At 42.2% G+C, this 20,429-nt stretch overlaps 1 protein-coding gene across 2 annotated transcripts in view; it reads left to right on the top strand.

The window, feature by feature from the left end:
• Tmem170b (transmembrane protein 170B) overlaps positions 1–18,727 on the top strand; it is a 36,823-nt gene extending 18,096 nt beyond the window's left edge. The window contains exons 2-3 of one of the 2 annotated variants that reach the window (XM_034510187.2): positions 4,926–5,096; positions 11,668–18,727. In XM_034510187.2, coding sequence (XP_034366078.1) covers positions 4,926–5,096; positions 11,668–11,798 — 302 coding nt within the window. In that variant the 3' untranslated portion in view covers positions 11,799–18,727. The remainder of the gene's footprint in view (positions 1–4,925; positions 5,097–11,667) is intronic. The other variant, XM_076939133.1, reaches the window with a different exon arrangement.
• The last annotated feature ends 1,702 nt before the right edge of the window (positions 18,728–20,429 follow it).

The following is a 20,429-nucleotide window of genomic DNA, read 5'->3' as shown; positions in this document are numbered from 1 at the left end:
TGACATTTTACCTGGAGTAACACCTGATCCCACAAGTCAAGGGCTCAGTCCCAAGGACTGGCTCACTTCAGATGCCAGTTCAACATCTGGATTTTCCCTATACTAAAGGTTTTGGGAGCTCCACCTGAGAGGTCACATGCCACATGTTACTCAAGAAATTAATCTCTTTGGCTTCTAGTCTCATGGATAAGAAGAATTTAAGGTAGCTCAAGGATAATTTTATTGGAGTTTTGTTTGTTTGTTTGTTTTAAACACAAAACGAAACAGTGGGGAAGGCAGGCTGGAATTCCTAGCAGCTATCAGGAGTAAGGAGAAGAGAGAAGAAGGGAAAACATGCCTTTTGAGTTAGGCATTGAGGCCAGCAAACAGCTACTTGGCACACAAGACGAGGAGCAGGGTGTGTCTTCAGAGGAAAAGGAGGCATATCCACCACAACTGGGAGGCAGAAGCAACCCGAGTGTGCAACAATCCATGAATGAACATCACATACACAGATCATGGGAAATGATTCAGTTTTAAAAAGAGAAAAAATTATGTCACATGGTTCACCTTGGATGAACACTGGGTACATCTGTTGAGTAGACTGACGTCACAGAAGGACATACATTATATGATCTTTACGAGTACTGTGGGTCACTTAGTAATAACCAAATCCCAAGTGGAGAACAGAGAAACCCCCATTTTATCTCTGGTCAGACATATTGATGAGAATAGGAGATAGAAATCAGCTATGCAGTTTAGGAGAAGGGTTCCCAAAAGTGAACAATTCCATTCTAGTCCTTGGTCACAAGCAGGAACTGTCCTTGGTTCTCCACCTACAAATGGCAGGAAAGAGTCCTGGTTTCTTATCTCCTCCTACATGAACAATCCTGTATATAGGCTATGCTTGGGTGGGTGACCCAAACTCCAGTTCAAACATTCATCTGTTAAACAGCTTTGGAGCTGGGACTCTATATTTCCAGGGTAAAAATAAGTTATATCTATTCCCAAATTTCAGCCTATCTTCTAAATGATTTTAGGTCCCCATTCTTGAAGTGGGAATGTTACAGGAGCCTTAAAGGCCATTGAGTATGGAGCACTTTCATCCTTTGGGTATTGTATTAGTTAGTTTTCTGTTGCTATGATAAAATACTCTGACCAAAATCAACTTAAAGATGATAGGTTTATTTTGGCTTACAGTTCCAGAGGAATAGAGTCCATCATGGTAGAGAAAGCATAGCATGGTGGCTGGAGAAGGAAGCTGGCTGATCGTGTTTCTTCTACCCACAGGAAGCAGAGGTAGAACAGGCCAGGAAGGGAAGTGAGTCTATATACTCTCAAAGCCGATCAGTGATGGACTTCATTCCACAAAGCTCCACTTCCTAAAGGTTCTGTATCTTTCCCAAGTAACACCACCAACTGGGGATCAAGTACACAAATGCATGAGCCAACGGGGGACAGTCCTCCTTCAAACCACCATAGTCTGCCACTGGCTTCCAGAGGCTTATGGCCGTCCCATGAATAAAAATTGCATTTAGTCTAACTTTTAAAGTCCCTATAGTCTTTCAACAGCTACAGCACTGTTCAGAAGTTCAAGGTCTCTTCTACGACATGAGGTATTTTCAAGAAAATTTCTTAACTGTGACTCAACTGTGAGACTGAAAAACAAATTATATACTTTCAACATAAAATGCCACAGAATATACTTTTGCATTCCATATAGTGAAGAAATACCAGACCAAAGCAAGACTGAAACCCAGCAGCGAAAACACCAAATCTTCTGTCTCCACAGCCAGTATTAAGAGTTAAAGTTTCAAAGGGCTTTAGTGGCTCTGCTCCTCCAGCTTTGCTGCCTGCAACACGTGTCTCTCTAATGGGCTGTTCCACTTGCTTTAGGCAGATCTCCTTGGCAGATAACTCATGGCTCTGGCATCTCGAAGCATCTTGGGATCTCTGCCACAACACAGACTTCTAAAGTTCACAACTTAACACAATGCCCTCTCTGAGGCTTTGTCCCTGCCACATGTTGCCTGGCCTCGGGCACTGAGATGACGAATCTTGGTTGTCAACTTAACCTCGTCCGAAGTAATTAAAACCAAGTAGTTGGACAAACCTGTGAAGGATTTTCCTTGATTTGATCATTTTATATGGAAGATCCACCCTAAATCTGTATCATTTGATGTTGGAAGACTCACTTTAAATCTGGCCCACACCTTCTGGAGGCTTCTCACTAATAACATTGAAGAAGGGAGCTTTTGCTCTTTGCACGCTTGTTTTCACTCTTTCTGGAACATTCATCTATCCAGTGGTTTGGGTATTCCTTTGCTGGTATTAGAACGTACTTCTTCAGTCTTCAACTGAATATGAGCAGCCCTCTCTAGGACCTTCCTGAAGCATGAGCACCAGCTCGGGACTGCTGAGCTATCCAGCCTCATAGACTGAATAACTACAGGATTCTTAGCTTTTCTCTTGGGAGACAGCTATTGTTGGATTAGCCAGGCATGATAAATCCCCTTTTAATGTATGTATAAATTAATTCTATCAGTTTTGCTTCTCCAGAGAATCCCGACAAATAGACCAGCTCTCTGAAATTCTGGAGAAAGAACCAATGACTTTCTTAATCATGCATCTTTCATGCCTCGAAAACCAGAGCATGGGGGTGACACTTGCCAAGTTCAGATGCCAGTGTGGAATAGACACCTGCCCTTCCCTTGAACCATAGTTGCAGAAGTTTCTATATACTGAAGCTGTGGGGATTCTTGGCTAAATGTTTGTTTTCTTCAGACAGAAACCCCCTTAGACTTTCTCTTGTCACAGGTTGTATGCTTAGCTGGGAGAGCCCTTGCCCTCAGAGTACCTCTTCTCCCAGGGCAGAGCACAAAGATTTCCTTTGTAATGTTTTTCTCTCTAAAAATCACAGCCTTTTTTTTTTCCCCCGGCAAATGTCTTTATGACAGCCTCATTCTCTTCCTCTCCATGCTATTCATTCTTTTTTTCCTGCCCTACCTGTTGCTTTTCTTGTAGGTCTGCATCAGAGTAATCAGTAATAACCACATTACAGACTTGGTGCTATGCTGTGTTGAAATTTCCTCTGCTAAGGAATTAGTCCATCACTCTATTCTGGCTTCATAGAAGTTCTTAGGACATAAGCAAAATACATACTGGCTAGCTAGCTTGCTTGCTTCCTTTCTTCTTTAATACTTCTACCCCTCTCTCTCTCCTCTCTCCCTCCCTTCATTCCCCCCTTCTTTCCTAATTACCAAGACATTTTTCTCTTTTTCATTATATACATGTACATACATATAAATAGAACATGCTGAGTCTACTTAGTTTGCTTGTGTGTATGTTTTTCAGGGTGACCACTTGGTGTTAGATACCAATTACGAGGTTAATCTCTGAAGAATGATTTCTGCCTGTCTCAGTAGTCATGAATTGCCTATAGCTCTTCATCTAGTGTTGGGGGCCTCGTAAGACTTCTCCCATTCACTTTGGCATGCTAACTAGTCAACTGGCTTTTTATTGTTTACTTACTTTTCTTTTATGTGTGTGAGTATTTTGCCTACATGTGCCAGGTGCCCATGGATGCCAGAAAGGGGCATGGATCCCTTGAACTGGTATTAAAGGCAGTTTTGAGCTACTATGTTGGGTGCTAGGAAGAGAAGGTGAAATAGCTGGGCTGTCTCTCTAGTCCCCGGCTAGATTTCTTATATAGCCTAGGAATGACTGTCTACTCAAACAATCATCAACCCAGACAATCCCTCACAGACAAAGCCACAGACCAGTGTGATCTGAGCAGCTCTTCAATTGAGGGTCCTTTTTCCCAGGTAACTCTGGGTTTTGTCAAGTTGTCAGTAAAGCCTAACCAGCTCAGATACACACCAAGAAGTGCATTGGATCATATGGTAGTTCTGTTGTTAGGGTTTTTTAGGAACTGCCATACTGTTTTTCATGGTAATTGTGTGGTTACGAATTTCTACCATGATGTTTGGGAAAATAGCCCTTACTTTAAAAAGTGCCCCCTCATAATGACTTGACAGAAAGTACAAGTAGCACAAACAGCAGAGAAGACCCTTCCTCATAGAGTGTTTACATACCAAAGAGGGCCCTCTCAGGATGGCTAAACATGGTAGTTGGCTTTTCAGTTAGAAGCAAACTTTCATGAACTGGTTCACATGAAATGGGTGCTTAATTATAGAGAAACTGGGATGTTATCTTCTGTATAAGGACAGTAATGTCATAGGCCTCGGAAGTTGCTGAAATGTTAGTCTTGGTGGCCTCTTGTCATTGGTATGGCCTGCACTGTGTGGTGAGGAAACAGGTTTAACTTCAGTTACCTAGAGATGGAGAGGAGTCAGTACATTCCAATCATAATCTCCCAGGGAAATGGACTGTTTAGCCCCACGCAAAATGGCTGCTGCCTCTGTTGTACATGCCTCTTGGATGTGGCCAGGGAGATGGAGTTAACCAGTACAGAGCATCAGTCTCTATGGGAAGTGTGTAGATAGTACAAAGCAGCAGAGACCTGGGAGAAAGGAAATGAAGGCCGGAGAGCCATAAACAGGGCATGCTCTATACTGGGTTAAGTCAGCAGTGAACAGTCCATTGGGAGCATGTTGAAACAGCATAAAAGACAGTGGAAGTCCCGGGTAAATTATTACAGTGACAGGAAGCAAGCTGATGGATTACTTTCTAAATGGGATGTGGAGAGGAAGCGACAGCATGGCCTTCACCTTTTGAGATCGTGGAGCAATTCTCCTATCAAGCTTTAATTAGCTTTAATGATAGTTACTGACTGCCTTAGTGCTGTGGACCAGATAGCAGGCTAGGCCTTTGTATGTCCACTCTCTCATTCAGGTTCTCCCCAGCCATGGATGTTCACCGTTTGCTGGCTGAGTCTTCTGAACTATCCTTCTGTAGCAGGACTAACACTGTTCTTTCCCTTTCAGAGATGTGGTACTGGATCTTCCTCTGGGCTCTCTTCTCCTCTCTGTTTGTCCACGGTGCTGCAGGCGTGCTGATGTTTGTGATGCTACAGAGGCACAGGCAGGGCAGAGTGATCTCCGTCATTGCTGTCAGCATCGGGTTTCTGGCTTCTGTAACTGGAGCAATGATTACTAGTAAGTTAACTTGTTTTGTTTAAGGACATAATTTTATATGCAAATACTGCTTTGGCAAGTGATATTTTTATTGTAAAAGAAACTGTCTTTCATGTAGACTGCTCCTCAGCACTTTACAGCCTAGAAGGCAAAGGTGAGTTGATTTCTCACCAAACAGATAGCGCACTTCACTGTGTGCGTTTGCTCTGCATGGATTTGTGAGAAATGGCAGTGGCAAGGGGCATTACTGGCTCAGTCTGAAAGTGTTTATAGCAGAAGTAGTTTCTGCTTTAAGTATGCCTACTGTCTACTAAGGAGAGAAGGTAGGCACTAAAATCCAACAGTAGCAGTTGTCATTTAAGAATGCCTTTGAGTCTGTGGGCTCATCTGCCTGTGACAACATTGCATTTTTCCTGTGCCACTTATGACAAAACTTCTCTGTTCAGGAAATGTACAAGTTTTCTGCTCAGCTGTCTTGTGGAGCTTCTTAACCTGTCACCTGGTTTTGTTCTTCTGACACTGAACTTGGCCCTACTCCACCTCTGCACTTGAGAGAGTTAATTCTGGTTTCTGGGGCTGCTGCTTGAGCTTCTGAACCCAGTTGCATCCTGGAAGCACCACAGCTGCTTTCTTATTGGCTTGTGCTTATGGCTGCTGACTTACTTCCCTGCTGCTTTTGAGACATAGGCTTACAAGGCAGGCAGGCATTCCCTTTGGGCTGTCTTCTATACTGCGGGCCACTTACTGCTACATCTGTTTGGGGTTCTCCACAAGGGACTTCTTTCTTTCCATTGATTCTAGCTACAGAATATGAGGAAGGCCTTCGTTTTATAGTATAAGGGTTCCCTCTGTCACCTTTCCAGAGTGACTCATATATCTTAACCTGAAGAGGAGAGGGGTCTTCCTGTGTCTAAATATGTCTCCTGATACCAAGACAGCAATGAAATACTGTGGAAAATAGTGACTTGTCTCTTTTTTAAAAATCCCTTCTTTAATATTTGATTCCCTTAGTTGGCTTGTGTTTGGAGTATTGTATGACTTTATCCTGTGAGTTTTTGCTTACTTTGTCACAGGTTGGGTTTGAAACAAAGTTCAGACTCAGATCTAGCTCCTAGTTTCTCTGAGAGTCATGGAGAAGAGACTGTAGTCGGTACTAAAGGGTCTTGAAAAGCTAACCAGAAAGTCTGGAGTTTTTCCCTGCAGGCCACAGAAAACAAGTAGATATTTTTTATTTTTCCTTTTTAAAAGATTCCTTTTGGTGTTTTGCCTGTCTTTATGTCTGTGTACCTTGTGCATGCAGTACATATAGAGTCCAGAAGAGGGCATAGGATCCACTGGTACTGGAGTTGGCTACTGTTGTAACTGGGGCTTAAGCAGTGGAGGGAGAAGCAGTTTGCTCAGATGTTGTAAACACTAACCGTGTGGATATGTCACTGTAAGATTTTGAACGTTGTGTGGGGAATTTAATTCTACCTCCATTTATGTCTAATATGTACATATAACAACCCACTTCCTGTTCCATTACAACTGTGATAAATTGGTGATTTTTAAAACTGCAATGAAATGTTTAGAAATCCTTGAAAATAATAAGTTGGCCACAATTTCAGATAAAAATTTGGTTCTTGCCAGGCAGTGGTAGCGCACACCTTTAAAAAATTTGGTTCTTGGGTTAGCAAGAATACACAGAAATATTTTGTTAGTAAGTTTTTGACTTGCAAAGATGAATTAAGAAAATTGTCTAGAATATTTAGCTGTATATCTTCTCTTTCTCTTTGTTCTTAAAAAATCTTTTCCATTTTTATTTTATGCATAGGGGTGTTTTACCTTCATATATATCTGTATACCATATTCATGCCGTGTTGTCAAAGGTTAGAAGAGAACATTAGATACCCTGGAACTGGATTTACAGATGGTTGTGAGCCACCATGTAGGTGCTGAGAAACAGACCCATGTCCTCTGGAGGAGTAGTCAGTGCTTTTAACCACTGTGCTATCTCTGCAGCCCCTGTATGTCTTTTCTCAATGTAGCTTTTGGTGGCTTACATAGCCATACATTGAATTCAGCAGTTGCTAAATATCCTTATCAGTATGATGCTGATGGGATGAATATTGGCACATAACCATTATGTGTTGCAGTAAATATTTAAAAACAGCCACTGGTCAAGCCGACTGTCCAAGCTATGGCAGCCAGAGGCCACATGTGCGCCACAGCTGGGAATGGCCAGCCAGAAACACCAGCCCTGGCACCCACGAGACACCAGTGTGGGAGATGGCTCTGCCAATCTTCCACGCTGTCTCCACAAGGCTGGGCAGTATCCAGGCCATCCCGCCATCCACGTGTGCCCAGTAGGAGTGAGACTCTAATGCTTAAATATTAATCAACGGCTTTATATGTTTGGTAATGCTCAATAACAAGATCCCCTTACAATTAGAAGTGTAACCCAATACCCAACCTAGATACAACCACTACCTTTGAGTGCTAGAGACAAGTAAACATTTGCTTCCATGTTCCCCTCTCTTTGGTGCTGTCTCCCCAGCTCCTCCTCTTCCTTCTCCTCTTCCTCTCTTTACTCCTCATCTTCCTCTCCTTACTCCTCCCAGCTTAGCTCCTCCCAACTTGTAGGAAAAATATCCTGCTACAATTATGTTGTTACTTAGATTTTGTTTCCAAGAACAAGTGATATGTCATTGTTTTTTGCTTGTTTATTCTTTTCATTTTGGTTTGTATTGATAACTGCCCAGTTTGTTTTAAACAGAAAAGGTGGGTTGGAGTGGTGTTAGGGAGGTAACTCAGTACGTGTGAGTACTCGCTGTATAAATATGAGGACCTGAGTTGGTGCCCCAGCTCCCTGGGTGTGGCCATGCAAGCCTGTAGCCCCAGCACTATGGTGGGAGTAGGGGGCATTGGGATAGCCTAGCTACCGAGTGGTGAGCTTCCAGTTCAGTGAGGTTCACTCCTCTGGAGTAAGGTAGAGAGTGACAGGAGAGGACACCAAGGACCAGGCACCTAGCACCCTTCTCTCACCTTTACATATGAGCATGTGCAGCCTGCCCCTGCCATGTACATAAAGAGCTCTTTTTTGGGGTGTGTGTGTGTGTGTGTGTGTGTAAGAGAGAGTGTGTGTATGTGTGTGTGAGAGAAAGTGTGTGTGAGAGTGTGTGTGAGTGAGAGAGAGAGAGAGAGAGAGAGAGAAAGTGTGTGTATGTGTGTGAGTGTGAGAGTGTGTGTGTATGTGTGTGTGAGAGAAAGTGTGTGTGAGAGAGTGTGTGTGTGAGAGAGAGAGAAAGTGTGTATGTGAGAGAAAGTGTGTGTGTGTGTGAGAGAGAGCATGTGTGTGTGTGTGTTGTGGGTATGGGTGTTTGCTTGCTTGTCACAGGGTTTCTCTTTGTAACCCTGGCTGTCCTATAACACTCTCTGTAGACCAGGGTGGTCTGGAACTCAAAGATTTGCCCGCCTTTGCTTCTGCCCCTCGGGTGCTGGGATCAAAGGCACGTGCCACTATACCCTGCTACAAGTAAAGTTTTAAAAAAGAAAAAAATTGGTTTATTTCTGTATTGTTCCCCATTTAGCTGTCTAATGTTTTATAAATATTTCAGCTAATGTAAAGATGTAGAGCGACATCTTTTGGTTGGTTTAATTTGCATTTCTCTGTGTACTAGTGAGTCTCAGGTCTCTTTCTTCACACACATTCCCAAAGCTTTCTCTCCTGCACATTGCTTGATTCTGTGCTTTACTTTGGCTGCACCAACTTCTTCTTACTGCCTTACAGACACTTCTCATGTATTCACACTGAGGGCCTCAGGTGGCTTTAGGTTTTGCAAATCATTTTTCCCAGGTTCTTACCAATTCCCTTCATGTAGTGAATTTATTGAGTAAAAGTGTTTAAATAGCAATGTAATATATATATAGCTTACAGGTTTGCTTGTTTGCTTGTTTCCCACTTAGGGTTTATAATTTGGGGCATTAAGATATTTTGTCTCATACCAAAATAAAAAGACACTGATATATATCCTTTATTTTAGACCTTTACCTATTATAGTAAGGCCTTTAATTCATCTAGAGTTGAATATTGCTGTGAAGAGACCTCATGACCAAGGCAACTCTTATAACATTTAATTGGAGCTGGCTTACAGTTTCAGAGGTTCAGTCTATTATCATCATGGTGGGAAGCATGGCAGCATCCAGGCAGACATGGCGCTGGAGAAGGAGCCAAGAGTTCTACATCTTAATCCAAAAACAGCCAGGAGGAGACTGTCTTCTGCAGGCACCTAGGAGGAGACTGGGTGGAGCTTAAACATAGGAGACCTCAAGCCCCCCCCCACCCCCCACACCCCCCACACAGTGACCTACTTCTTCCTACAAAGGTACACCTACTTAAACAAGGATATACCTCCTAATAGTGCCTATGGGCCAAGCATTCAAACATACGAGTCTGTGGGAGCCACGCCTTTTCAAACCACCACAAAGAATCAGGAGCAATCTTCTTAAAGGAACAGATGATAAATGTTTTAGACTCAGGAGGCAATAATCTCTGTTACTTAAGCCTACTGTTGTAGTGCAAAGCATAGATGTGGGAAAATGAATGGACACCACTTGTTCCAAAGAAAACTAGTCACAGAAACAGGCATCTGGTAGTCCAGCTGTAACTCATTCCTGGCCTAAGTCTACCTTTGTGTTTGGTGTTAGATGAGATCCCCTTCTACACGGTAAATCAGTTTTTACACAAGTACCCACTGAAGTAACCGGTCAGTTGCTGATCAGTCTGTGGGTGCTGCCTTCTTGTTTGCTCTGTTCTCAACATCTAGGAATGTCTCTCAGCTCTTGTGATTTGTTCATTTTCTTTTTCTATTCTCTCAGCAGGGCCATAGTTCTTAGGCCTCTGGTTTTATAGTGTGTTGTGGAGGTGCAGTGGTATATAGTGAGTGTGCCATAGGTAATTCAAAGTTAGTGCAGCCAGCTGTTGATGGACTGTTGTTTTTTTTTTTTTTAATAAGAATTTTAGAGTGTATCTGCTGAATCCTCTCAAAGCATGAGTCTGGGTTTGTTAGAACTTATTGGGAGGTTCTGGGACGTGTCCACTTAAGGAACCCATCTGCCCTTTCATTAGAGAGAAAACTGTTTTCTCAGTAGAAGCTCTGTGCTTTGCACAGACCCTAAACACCATCTATAACTGATATGCATGATATTTCTTGGTCACACTTTGGTTGTACTGGTGTAAGGAAATCCTGTGACTGTTGGTTAGTTGTGTCTAGGAAGAATTCACAGAGGCCTGGTGCTATGACGAGGTGAGTGGACTGGCAACAAGCCAGATACAGACTGGGACTGAAGAAACAACCAAAGTGTAGTCAAAGATAGAGAAATTAAAGTGTATCAGTTACTGAACAGCTACAAGCTAGTAAGTGTAAAATGTCAAAATGGGCTTAAGGAGAATACTAACAGTATTTACATTTTATGTGTTTTTGTTTAGGCATTTCACCTACATGTATGCCTGTGTATCACTTATGTGTCTGCTGCCCATGGAGGCGAAACAGGGCATTGGATCCCTTGGAGTTACTGATAGTTGTGAGCTACCATGAGGATCCTAGGAATTGAACCCAGGTTCCCTGAGAAAGCAGTCATTGCTCTTAAACATTGAGCCATCTCACCAACCCATGTTTGCTTGAGAGAGGATGGCCTGGAACTCCCTGAGAACCACCTGCCTCTGCTTCCTGAGAGCTGTGATGGAAAGGGGCACTGCTGTGCCTGGCCCTCTGCCTTTTCTTTTCTACTTCTTTTCCTTTTTTTGTCCCTCCCCTCCCCTCCCCTCCCCTCCCTCCCCTCCCCTCCCCTCCCCTCCCCTCCCTTCCCCTCCCCTCCCCTCCCCTCCCCTCCCCTCCCCTCCCTTCCCCTCCCCTTTCCTTCTCCTTTGCTCCCCTCCCCTTCCCTTTTCTCTTACTCTCTTTTTTTCTGGCTGCCCTCCCTCCCTTCCTCCCTTTCTTCTAACCTACCTACCTCCCTCCCTCCCTCCCTCCCTCCCTCCCTCCCTTCCTCCCTCCTTCCTTCCTTGTGGTTTTAAGGCCCTCTCTCATACTGAACCCATTCACTTGGCTTCCAAGTTTACAGTTGTAGTTTTATTTGCAGCATTTTCTCCTTCCCTGAGGCATGCCGTGAGGTAGGAGCAGGCTGCCTATTGCAGCCTCATTAGTTGAGTTGTGAGGTACTCATAAGTCCCTTCTGCTGTGGCTGCTGGCTAGAATTGGTGCACAATTACTGGGGCCAGCAGCTATTTCTTCCTTTTCAGTGTATGTATTTTAAGGGGATGAGAGTTTATTCTGGAGTAAAACATGAGTGGCAGTTGTTACTGGAAATATCCTTACATTAAAGGCGATGAGAGCATGAACCATGTACTGTAGCTTTCTGTTGAAAGCACCATTCTTGAATTAAGAGGTTCTATGGTGTTTGGTAAAGGTAACTTTACCAGCCATGTGGAGAAGTAAATATCGGTGAAGATGTGCTGAGGTATTCTGTTTGGGTAAACTGAAAGGTGACTTGTAGCAGCCCTGTGTCCGGTGGTGCCCTGGATGACTCTGTGCTCTGCTTCCCTCCCTCACAGGTGCAGCAGTGGCCGGCATCTACAGAGTGGCCGGGAAGAACATGGCCCCCCTGGAAGCCCTGGTGTGGGGCGTGGGGCAGACTGTACTGACACTTATCATCTCCTTTTCAAGGATCCTCGCCACACTCTGAGTTCTGAGGGAATGTCTGCTTCAGTAAGGAAATGGGTGTACACATTCCCGGAAATGTATTGTTAACCAGCTGAAATGAAATGGTACAAGCAGGGACCCAGGAAGTCAACACCTAGGGCAGCCCTTGAGCCGTGTGGAAAGCCTGCCCTCTGGCGTCCAAGCGATTGCACTACCGCACTGCACCTTATGTGCCTCCATCCCGGGCAAGGTGCACAAGACTCTGTGAAGCTGCAAGAAGAAGCACCTTGTTTAGCTGCCAATCAGGTTAACATTGGTGTTGAAATCATCGTTCTCAACAGTGTTGTGTTAAGTTACAGGAACGTTTTGAGAAATTGATCTATGTGCCAAACTTTCCTTTCTGTTAACATTGATCATGTGACAGTTTGCAAGTGTAGATGTAGGTGAGTGCTGTCAGTGTACTTGACATGGATTCAGGTCATGTCAGGCTTTGTTTTGTCACGTTAACTCCCATATAAATGTCAGATAGTGGGCTTTCATTACTAAGAAAGTGTTTGCTTTGTAAAGCTGAGTGTTTCTGGGACTCGGGGACTTTAATACGTCTGTGTGTTGTTATTTAATTTATGTGAAAACCACTAGTCTCTTTAACAGAGGACTAGCTGGGCTGTTGTGTGGACGCAGGTGGATTTGTAGGCGCATACTTTTCAGTAGCCTACACCTTCATAGTTCCCCTCATAGCATACTCTATTTATATGGATCAAACCTTTATGAGTCAGACACATTGTCACTTGTGTGTCATAAAAACATAATATACATTTTTCTTATAAATTTTGTAAGGAAAAGTCTGAGATGCATGTTACATTCTTCAACCCTTCTGAAGGTTTTTGCCTCTATCACGAAGCACAACCTTCTAATTCATTGCAGTGGGATTGTGTGTGCTGTGTATGTGTCTTGGACCTCTTTGATTCTGGAGTGCTAACTGCTTAGAGAATAGCCTAAATTAGGCTCTGAGGTTAAGAACACTTCATTTATAGAAAACAGTAAGTACCTTACATCGGAAGAGCGGTCAGCTGTCCCACTCTGTGTGGCGGGGCTGGGGTTGCACGTGCAGAGACTGGGGCACTGAGTGCTCGTTTGCAACTTGGCAGTTAGTCTGAGTATAGCAAGACAGCACAGAACCTTTATCTAAGGGGGATGTTAGTGGTATGAGTTCAGTTTGTGTTTCTAAGTTATTACCTGAGTCAAACAGAGTCTCAGCTCACATTCATTAACAGTAGAAATGTACTTTGTTTATACAATCTTTAGGAGGTTTAGAAAAACATACAGTTGTTTATTACAAATACAAGAAAGTTGAGAAAGTACAGACCCTGGTTGAACTGAGTGTGTGTGTGTGTGTGTGTGTGTGTGTGTGTGTGTGTGTGTGTGTGTGTGTGTTAATCAGTTGTAATTACAAGTATGCTAACTTAAGGGAAGATCCATTGTAGAAACTATGAATTTATAGGTAATCTAAAATATAGTGTAGCACTTTGAGCTCTTTAACTTAATTTGGTTTAAGGCTTTTATTATCCATACCCCCTTTCTCTAACAAAAAGAATATATTATCAGTTTTTGGAGGAGCTGCTTTTGCCAGTGCATCAGCCAACTTAGACTTACTAATAATGTGGCTTGGACATTTAACAACCCCAAAGTCAACCAATAAGCAAATCTGTATCCTTAGAGATGTCAGAGAACAAGTCTGAAACTGATTCATTCCATTGTCCCGGCCTCCTGTTCTTCCCACTCATTCTTTGTATTCTTGCTGTTTTCTAAACTTAAACTAAGTAAGCATATTTTCCAGATAACCCTGGTTCTCCTCTCCTGTTTGGCTGGCTTCTGCTCTCGTCAGCAGCTTAGAGCTTTGTGTGCCAGTGTGAGACTTACTGTCACTGACATTGCCTGTGTACAGAACAAATATTTATTTTAACATGATTATTTTATGATCTAAGAAAGTTATCATGTTGAAGTAATACGGAGCCCATTGTTCAAATCTAAAACTAACTAAAAATTAACTTGACACATTGAATATGTGAGTGAATGGACCAAAGAGATTTGAGCTGTTTCCTGCTCTAGGATGAAAGTCTAAGAGGGTTAATCACCACTTTATAGACTGTCCTGCAGTCATCTCATTGTCAAGCTAATTTGCATTAAGAATTGTGTTTGTGAATGCGTGTGCACTTTTAATTTGAGGGGCATTTTTAGTTTCTTCAGTTATTCCCATTGGGATTTTTTGTAACTATCACTCTTGATATTTTGAAATACAGTTGTGTAGTGTGGATTTATGAAACTGTCTATAAGTCTATTTATATGGTGAAGTTCTCAAGAAGCTGTTTCTTATAGAGACAAAGTGTTTGATGATGATATATATATATACACACAAGTATATCATTATATACATATATAGATAGCTATATATGAATACAGTCTTATTGGAAAGCTTTGTTTGATGAACATTTTCCTGTTCTTCTGAAGAAGTTGATGTATTGTTCAGTTAAATGATCTTTTAAATAGACTGGAGAGTATCTAAGGTTTTTCTGGGGACCCTTGTTTTGGACCTGACAGAAGCCTTCACTGACTAGCTAGTTCCGCTTCCTTGAGAACCCAGCCATGGCTTAGCAGCACATTTTCTTCTTCAGCACCACGGCCTCACGTAAGCTAAGCGTGCAGCCTGATAACTTCCCAGGAAGGAGGTGCAGGACGTGGGCCCTGACCCAGTTCTGTTGACTTCTCAGGAGACAGTTAGCTTAGATCCCCATGCATGTCATTCAGTGTTAAAGTCTTACCCAGGACCCTTTTTAGTATTTGCAACACAGAATTCCACAGCTCCTTTTCTAAGCCTTCAGTGGATTTGTTTGTGAAAGAAAGGAAATAAGGTGTGTTGTGAAGAAAGAGGATGATTAAGTTCAGAGAATGCTGGAGGAAACAGTGCTTCCAGGACCTTCCATCTGCTCTGCAGAAGGCAAGGTGGCCCCTTTGAGACGCCCAGTCTGGTTTGCTGAGTTCTGTTATGTGTACTAGGATCCCCTGTGTACTAGGATGGCTGAAATAGGATTCCTTCAGAGTCTACCAGGAACTGGACAAACAATGTCAAACCCCCAAAAAGGTTGGCACAGTACCTTATAGCTTCCTGAGACTCATCCTTTCTTCCTCCCATGACCTCATTTTTCTTTTTCCATCTCATCCTCTGAGTTGAACATTTCAGTGTCTTAGATGTTGCTATGAACTAGCGGACAAGGACCAGACTCCAAGCCAGTTGGACAGGCTGGAATCCATGCTCTGTCACTTGGTTCACTTTGGTCTGAGCATCATTTAATCACTCTTAGCTTCAGGTTTCACTTTGAACTGATTAATACCTCCTGTGGGTAAACAGTATGTATCTGACAGTAAGTGCTCAAGACAGTCAGTAGAATTCCAAAGTTATATTTGCCATACCCATTGGGATGGGGTTTTGTGAAATTCACCTTCATCCGCTTCTAATTTTTTCTGAAAATTTTAAGGAAAAAAACCTTTCATATAATTTTACTTTCATCACCTCCTTTTTGCCTCTTAAAGTCAACAGATAACTTTTTCTAAGGAGACTGGGGAGTTGATGGTGGTAGTTGTGAAGGGTGAATAGGAATACATTGCAGGTTCTAGTCACCACTGGTTAATGTAGAAAGAGTGGGTGTGGCCAGCATTTCCTTCACTGCCAGTTCCTACTGCTCTGTTGTGGTTTGACTCAGAACATTATTGACTGGGTCCCATATGCAAAGTACTGCCCGTGCTTTTGTGTCTGTCACTGGTGTGTGTTCTTCTCTCTCTCTCTCTCTCTCTCTCTCTCCTAAAAAAATACCACCATTATTATAAACTTGAGTAAGGAGGCTGAGAGCACTTTCTGAAGTGTCTGCAGACAAGTGTTCTTGCTATCGAAAACATTTCTTACAAATGTCTCAACCTTTAGAAACATCCCTATTTAATCTGTTTAAAAGACATAAAGAATATGCAAACATTACTGAGGAATTTCTGACTTTAGATTACAGAGAAGTCTGGTAACTAGGTTGAGTGGGACTGGGTAGATTACTGTTTTGTTTTGTTTTGTTTTGTTTTTAAATCAGGGGCTATTTTTTCAGTGGTTAGACTTGATAGTCATCTAGTAGTCTCCTAATTATCCATAATTTTCCAACCCTTGAAACTGTTCAGGATATAAAGGACATTATTTGATTTTCAAATGTAGTGTTCTTTAAATGTATAGTACCATTTGTAAGAGAGGGAAATTCAAAGGGGGAATATTGTTAGGCTAATACACAAAAACATATATGATAAAATTTCCTGTGTTATGCAAGCATAATTCCTCCTTCCTGATGGAAGTTTGCTAATGCCTTGCTCCAGTGAGTGTGGGCTCTACAAAACACACGTGCTCACAGTACATTCTGTGTGTGGTGGATTTGTCCTTGAGGGTCCCTGTTTTCTGTAGTGATCCAGTGTGGTGGCTTAATTTCTGAATTTGCCTATCTTAGACTATAGCTAGAATCTGTTTGGGAGAAATTAGTGTTTCATATATGAAATGTTTTCAGTAAGCAAGGTGCTGCACTGGGGGCCTCTTTATGAGGGTAACGGCAGCACTCACCTTTCTGAGCAAGCTGAGCTCTGACACAGAATCATTTCTTAATTTAAGAGATCAGCCTTTTCACTTTCACATGTGTGGCTCGTGTGTTGAACATACATAATGGCCTTTTTGGTTTTGCAAAAAAAATTATTTATTTAGCAGTTTCTCTAACAATCTCTCTCCTTTCCAAAGCAGATGTCATATATCCTAACTTATATGTGTACAGTTCTTGACAGAAGCTGAAGTACTGGTCTATGCCCATGTTTATGCTGTGGTTATCTCATTGAAAGGGATGCATTAAAGGCAGGGGTTGGGGTGAAGGATAGGCAGGCAGTCCATGAGATGTTCCTGTCTCCCTTTAGATGATGCCCTGTGCCCACACCTGGTGTGGCTAGGCTCAGTGATAAGCCCTCCCCTCTGGGGGAATGCCTAGCTCTATACTCTGATGCTGATCATCTGCACCCCAGAAGCCGAGCACTTTTCCTCCTAGATGTATACTGGGATTCTTTTCAAGACATTAGCTTGTTTAGAGGCGTGTCTACATGAACAATAGCTTGAGAGTGCTACTGATGTTTAAAGGTTTGGGTTTGGGTTTTGAGATAGAGTCTCACTCCGTAGCCCAGACAGTCTTTGAACTTGTGATCAGTCTCAGCCTGTCAGGTACCGGGATTGCAGGTGTGTACCACTGTGGATGGCTCCTTCTTTTTAAGTCAAAATGTTTACGTTTAGTCACTGAAAGTGCTTGGAATGGAATAGAGAGAAAAATACTCTTCCTGGCATAGTTCTTCTGCCTTCGTGTTTATGATAGGAGATATGTTTTCCATGAAGAGATTTAGAAACACCCTCACTCTTCCCTGTACACACCTTTAGTCATGAGTTCTACCTGTTTAGATAACAAATAGGAAGCTCTCCTCAGCTCATTGTAGACACATCATCTGACAGAACGCTTACCATGGTTCTAGCCTAAGCATGAACCCCTGCCTTAAGACGTCCCAGGACAAGGGAGCAGCTTTAGTTATGTGCTAATGTGACTTTAAGTAGCACAAGTATAGCTCAGCCAGCAGATACTAAGAAACTAACGTATCAGCCCACTGATGATCCGTTTAGCTAATTTTTTTTAAAGTTAAGTGGTATCTCAGTGCCTTGAAAGTTAAGAACCTTTTGCAAAGTAAACTTAGGGAGGTCTGGGGTTTGGCATCAATGAGCTGGCTTTGTGCACACCACCTGCAAAGAGATTCCAGAGCTTAGGGTGGGCCACTGAAGACAAGTCCAGCCACTATGACAGATGACAACTGCTTTTACCGTCCTTCACCACACGGGGGCATTTTCCTCTTCTTTCTCTTTCTCTCTCTCTCTTTTTTTTTTTTTCCTTTCTTTTTTTTCCAAGTAAGTATGAAATTAGAACAATGTAATCAAACAAATTAAATGTGGGCTTTTCAAGTTGAGTTTTATGTAAACTAGAGATTCCTGTGTGGACAGTGTTAGTTTACTATTGTAGTACAGAGGCAGCCACTTTATGTAACCTTTAGAATTATGTTTACCATCAGGGATTTATTTTTACAATAGAAATACTAAATGTACTGTGAAGCTTAAAGACAGGAAGAATAGGCGTTGGAGGGTGATACTCAGACAGAAGTGTGTTTGATGAAGTACCCGTGTTATGTGAACATGATTTCCCCTTCTGTTAAGATTATAAACTACACTGTATGAGTATGTGTATTGCATGTTTACATAAAACAATTTCATTTTGAAGGATTATTTAAACTATGTTTATATGTAATACCTAACAGGTTGTAAATATTGTATACTATTGATTTTTAATTTTATATGAGCGATTTTTTTATTTCCCAAGTCATGTACAAATCTCATTGTGTATATAGCATAACTCCCTGGAGACACAAATTTTGCAGTGAATTTTAAGTATTTTAATCGCAGTAAGCATCAGGTTAGCCTCAGAGATGCTGGTCCTTATTTTAAATTATTTTTCACCACACATTTTCTTCAAAGGGCAGCAATAAACATATGCAAGTTATTTTGATTCTTGAAAGTTGGCCTCAGAAGATAAGAGTGCAGTTCAATTCCCTGCTATAAAGGAAAGATGCACAACTTAGACCATCCACATCTGGTCCCAGGACAACTTCCGAGACCCATCTGCACATGGCTCTCCTCTTTGTACTATACAGGGTGAACTGCTGAAAACACACAGAACATCTGTTCAAGTGAATCCAGCACTTCAGTGTCATTACACAGAATTTATTGGATTAAAGTTTGTAATATACAGTATTTTAATAAAGTTTCTGTATTCAATTTCATGCACTTATATATAAATAAACCTGTCTTTAAAAACTTTATACAGTGCTGAAGTCTTGGCTTGTTTTTGTTCTGTCTCTTCTCACCTTGTTCTCAGTGGGCTCACTAATCCAGTGAAGTGGCTTGGAGGCAGTTTGCCTGGCATCTGTAAGATCCTGGGTCCAATCCCTGCTTCCACAAAAGTCATACAAAGTCCAACTACATGGCCTCTCTGGGTCTTCTGTCAGTGTTTGCTGGGCTGGTCTCACCTGTGGACTTTGAAAGTGTTGAAAAGGTAGCAAGTTGGAAGACAGGTTAGTCAGCTTTATATTTGACGGTAGCCACTCTTGTCCTAAACCAATCCTGGGCCACATAAGCATATATTTCTAAGAGTCACTATTCTAACAGTTATGTCACAGGACCAGGGTGGTGGTGACTGCTCTGAGCTCCAGCACACATGTAAAAAGCCATGGTATGTCCCTCCATACTCTAGCACTGGGGTCCCAGAGACACAAGGCTCCCTCGTGCTTGCTCCTTAGTCAGTCCTGGTTGGTAAGTTCCAGGTCTAGTATATAGTATAGACTCTCGTCTCTAAAACTAAGGAAGCCCTGGTGAGATGGCTCGGTGAGTGAAGGTGCTGGCCACTGAGCGATGACCTGAGTTTCATCTCCAGTACTCATAGTGGAGAAAGTCCAAATATAAGTGAAGAGTGATGGGAAGGCATCTAGCATGTTGACCTTGACACACACACACACACACACACACACACACACACACAGCATTATGGAACCTCAGGAGTCAAAGGTTAGTCAGAATTTAGACTTTAAAAAGATTTCTGAGGGAGATGCCAGGCTAACCTCTTAAGAAGGGAGCAGAGAGCCACCCCCTATGAATGTCACTGGGACAAAAAGTAGCCTAATTATATAGTGTTAAGGACATACACAATTTTCACATATACTGGTGTTTATTTAATTTTTACATTTACTAAACTGAAGTGTACTTTTTTTGCAACAGAAAATGTTCTCATTCTGCCTTTCCACACAGACCATGAACCCAATCAAACCAAACAGAAACATGAGACATTTGTGTGCACAAATGCACACAAAGTTTATTATTTTGTGTTATTTTCTTGGGCTCAAAGTAATATTTTTGAAACAGGTATTTCTATATCTGCTGAGCTGAGCATTGAGAGAAGACCCTAAATTTCAGGCAAGATGAGAGACAAAATCCAGGAGAAAAAAAAGACACTTAAGTCCTATTCCAAGCCTAATGGAGGAGAAGTCCTGCTCAGACAGGAGAAAAGAGCTCAGACTTACTGAATGGTTATACACACCACTGAAGGTTTTAAGCCTAACCCTTGTGAATTCATAAATGTCTGGTTTTAGGGACAATGAAGGGAATCAACAAGAAGACCCATGGTGGATTTTTTTTTCAGAGAGAAATTGAGTCAACCTCCAAACACTTGAGAAGTATCTATATCTCTTAATATTGTCTACTTACAGTGAAGGGTTTTTTTTGGGGGGGGGGGGGGAGGTGGTGGTGTTTGTTTGTTTTATTTTTTTGTTACCAGATCCAGTCTTGGGCTCATAGTCCTGAGGAGAGTTTGTAGAAGGGAATTGTGTTGGCTGGTTTAGTTCTAGGCCACATTCTGCCGCTAGATGGCAAAAGTGTTCCACCTTTCCCCACTTAAGCATCCAGATTCATTTAGTTTGTGTTTCTAGGTTTATTCCCTTAAGACACGGCTAATTTTTTGTTTTAACCCAT

This window comes from Arvicanthis niloticus, chromosome 8, assembly GCF_011762505.2.
Source record: "Arvicanthis niloticus isolate mArvNil1 chromosome 8, mArvNil1.pat.X, whole genome shotgun sequence".
NCBI lineage: Eukaryota > Metazoa > Chordata > Mammalia > Rodentia > Muridae > Arvicanthis > Arvicanthis niloticus.
The sequence above is the reverse complement of the archived record's forward strand: the minus strand, read 5'-3'. Positions and strand labels throughout refer to the sequence as shown.